Below are 2,419 nucleotides of genomic sequence, written 5' to 3'. Positions count from 1 at the left end.
ACCCATCCCAGATGGGTGAGGAGTTGGGAGAGGGGTTGGCATGAGCTGCCTGCCCTCCCCCTCCTCCCCAGCAGAGCCTGCACGAGTGGCAGCACTGGGGTGAGGAATTGGGCTGGGGTCAGGTCTCCGCATGGAGCCAGCTTGAGCCCAGCCCCTCACCTAAACCCAAATGTACCTTGTTGGGCTCCTCCAGGGTGACTCTGCACCCACAGATTGATTTATTCCCCATCTGGGTGATTTGCTGTGGGGACCAGATTGTCCCAACCCCCTCCCACATCAGACCAGCCTCTGGTTTGGGCCAGGGCTCACCCACTCCAAGCTAGGGCTGGGTTTTAGTAGAAAGAGGTCCATGGGGACCAGCACCTCCAAGAACATGGTTTTCTAACACCAAGCATGCTGCTGCAGCCCCAGCCAAACCTGCCCCACCCTGAGCTTGCCTTGGGCTGCCTGGGAAAACCTGAGCTCTGGGGACCCCTCCCAGCAGCACTGGTGGCCCTGGTGGGAGCTGTGGGAGGGAGGGGGTGGGACCCACACAGGCAACACTCACTGTCCCAGCGTGAAGCCGATGAACTTGTTCCTGCTGGCCTCCAGGAACTGCTCGATGTCCTTCTGTCTGAGGGAGCCACGGGGACACAGGGAGGGGGGAGGAGGTTGGAAAACAGCCACCTAGCAGCTCACAGCCTCCCTGGCCCAGAGGGGACAGCGGCGTGGGAGCAGCAGGAGCCTTGGAGGTTTCTAGGCTGGGTTTCTAGAGGTCTTAACAGCAGCAGGCTGGAGCCACAGTTGCTCTCCTTGGTTTGGAGCAACGTGAACTAAAATCATTTGTATTTGCTGTGTGGCTCGGTGAGGGGTGGGGATGGAGAGGAGGAGCTCTCTGGGAGCAGCAAGCACCTTTTCATCCTAGCAGAGGCACCTTCAAGCAGCATCTGCTCGCTTGGAGTGACCCCATGTCCCCCCCACGTGCTGCTCCCAGCTCCTCCACCTTGGGCATCTCTCATGGGCACTGGCCAGGGGCTCAGCACTACCAGCAGGACATGAGCCACGAGCCAAGGTTCTCACAGGCAGGGAGAAACCCAGCTGGAGCTCCAGGCACCAGCCAGGTTTGGCACTTGGTTTGGAAGCTGGGAGCTTTAAGCTGCCTGGAGCCCACAGCAGCATGTCCAGAGACCCACGTGGGGACCCAGCTGGGGCTGTGTCCCTCTGAGGAGGCTCTGGACAGCCACACTTAACCCTTCACTGCTCCCACACCGAGAAGATCTAGTGGTGATTGAAGATACTGGGTTCAATCCAGGCTCCAGATGGAGAGGAAAAACCCTTGCATGGATTGGAGGGAAGGGGACTGAGGATTTCACCCTCTTCTCCCAGCCCTTCCCTAGATCACATGTAGCAGAACTGGTCCTAGGAAGGGAAAACACCAAATCCTTCATCCTCAGATCTTTTTCCTCCTGTTTTTCACCTTAGAGCAGGGCCACTCAAGAAGTCTTCATCTGGCCACAAGAGTCCCACTCGCTAAGCAAGAGGTGACATCATGACCAGGAAGAGGGGATGTCACTGACCAGTTCCCAAGCTGCTTAACCTGGGACCCTGCCCTGCTGGGACCCCCTGGTGCTGGCTGGGACAGCAGACCCTGCTCCCACAGCATTCCAGCACGAGCCTCCTCCCCAGCACAACCTGGGACATCCAAAATGGGACAGCCACTCATTGGCCACGCTTGGTTTGCAAAGCCTGGGGAAGAGCCCAGCTAAGCCCAGCCCAGCAAGGCCCAGCTGAGACAAACCCAGAAGTGGTGTCACTGCAGCTTAACTTGCCAGCAGCCCCCAAACTGACTCCCAGCCTGCAGGGAGCTCCAGGACAGGTGGGGCTGGGGAGGATGGGGAGGACAACGGGTGGTCTTACCTGACTTTGGGGGCCCAGGGGAGCCCTTTGGGGAACGCCACCCTCTCGAGGAGGGGGCGCTGGGCAGGCATGGCAGGGAGGATGGCATCCCTCTCCACCAGGTCCAGCTCCCCCTCCATTCCACTGTCCACGTCGTCGCTCTCCTCGTCCTCCACTCCTCCGTCATCGTTCTTGAAGGGGTCTCTCTCGTTGTAGATGTCCAAGCTGTCCTGCTTCACCAGGGGCTGCAGCAGGAGGGACAACAGGAATTCAGCTGGCTCCATGGATTTTATTTCCCTCCCAGCTGCTGGCACCAGACCTCTCCCTCCTGGAAGGATCAAGCTCCCAGAAGTTCCTCAGATGAGGATTTCCCTCCTGGCTGTTGCCACCGAAGCCTGGACAAGGAATAAACCCCCCTGTACCTCTAACCTTGTTGCTTTAGGAGATGTGACCCCATTTTCCATCTTAACTTTTGGAGCTACCATCCAGCATCTCTCCCCTAGCAAAATAGACATTTTCCTCCTCAGACTGCAGCACAGCAGCT

The 2,419-nt window shown here is 58.5% G+C and overlaps 1 protein-coding gene across 1 annotated transcript in view; it reads right to left on the bottom strand.

Moving 5' to 3' along the window:
• LOC103771884 (striatin-interacting protein 2-like) overlaps window positions 1-2,120 on the bottom strand; it is a gene marked incomplete at both ends in the record, with an annotated part of 13,697 nt that extends 11,577 nt beyond the window's left edge. Inside the window, 2 exons of the mRNA XM_008939201.1 lie at window positions 548-613; window positions 1,897-2,120. Of these exons, the coding sequence (XP_008937449.1) occupies window positions 548-613; window positions 1,897-2,120 (290 nt within the window). The remainder of the gene's footprint in view (window positions 1-547; window positions 614-1,896) is intronic.
• Window positions 2,121-2,419: the final 299 nt, after the last annotated feature.

The sequence above is a fragment of the Merops nubicus genome, unplaced genomic scaffold (genome assembly GCF_000691845.1).
Source record: "Merops nubicus isolate BGI_N331 unplaced genomic scaffold, ASM69184v1 scaffold14504, whole genome shotgun sequence".
In the NCBI taxonomy this organism is placed as follows: domain Eukaryota; kingdom Metazoa; phylum Chordata; class Aves; order Coraciiformes; family Meropidae; genus Merops; species Merops nubicus.
The sequence above is the reverse complement of the archived record's forward strand: the minus strand, read 5'-3'. Positions and strand labels throughout refer to the sequence as shown.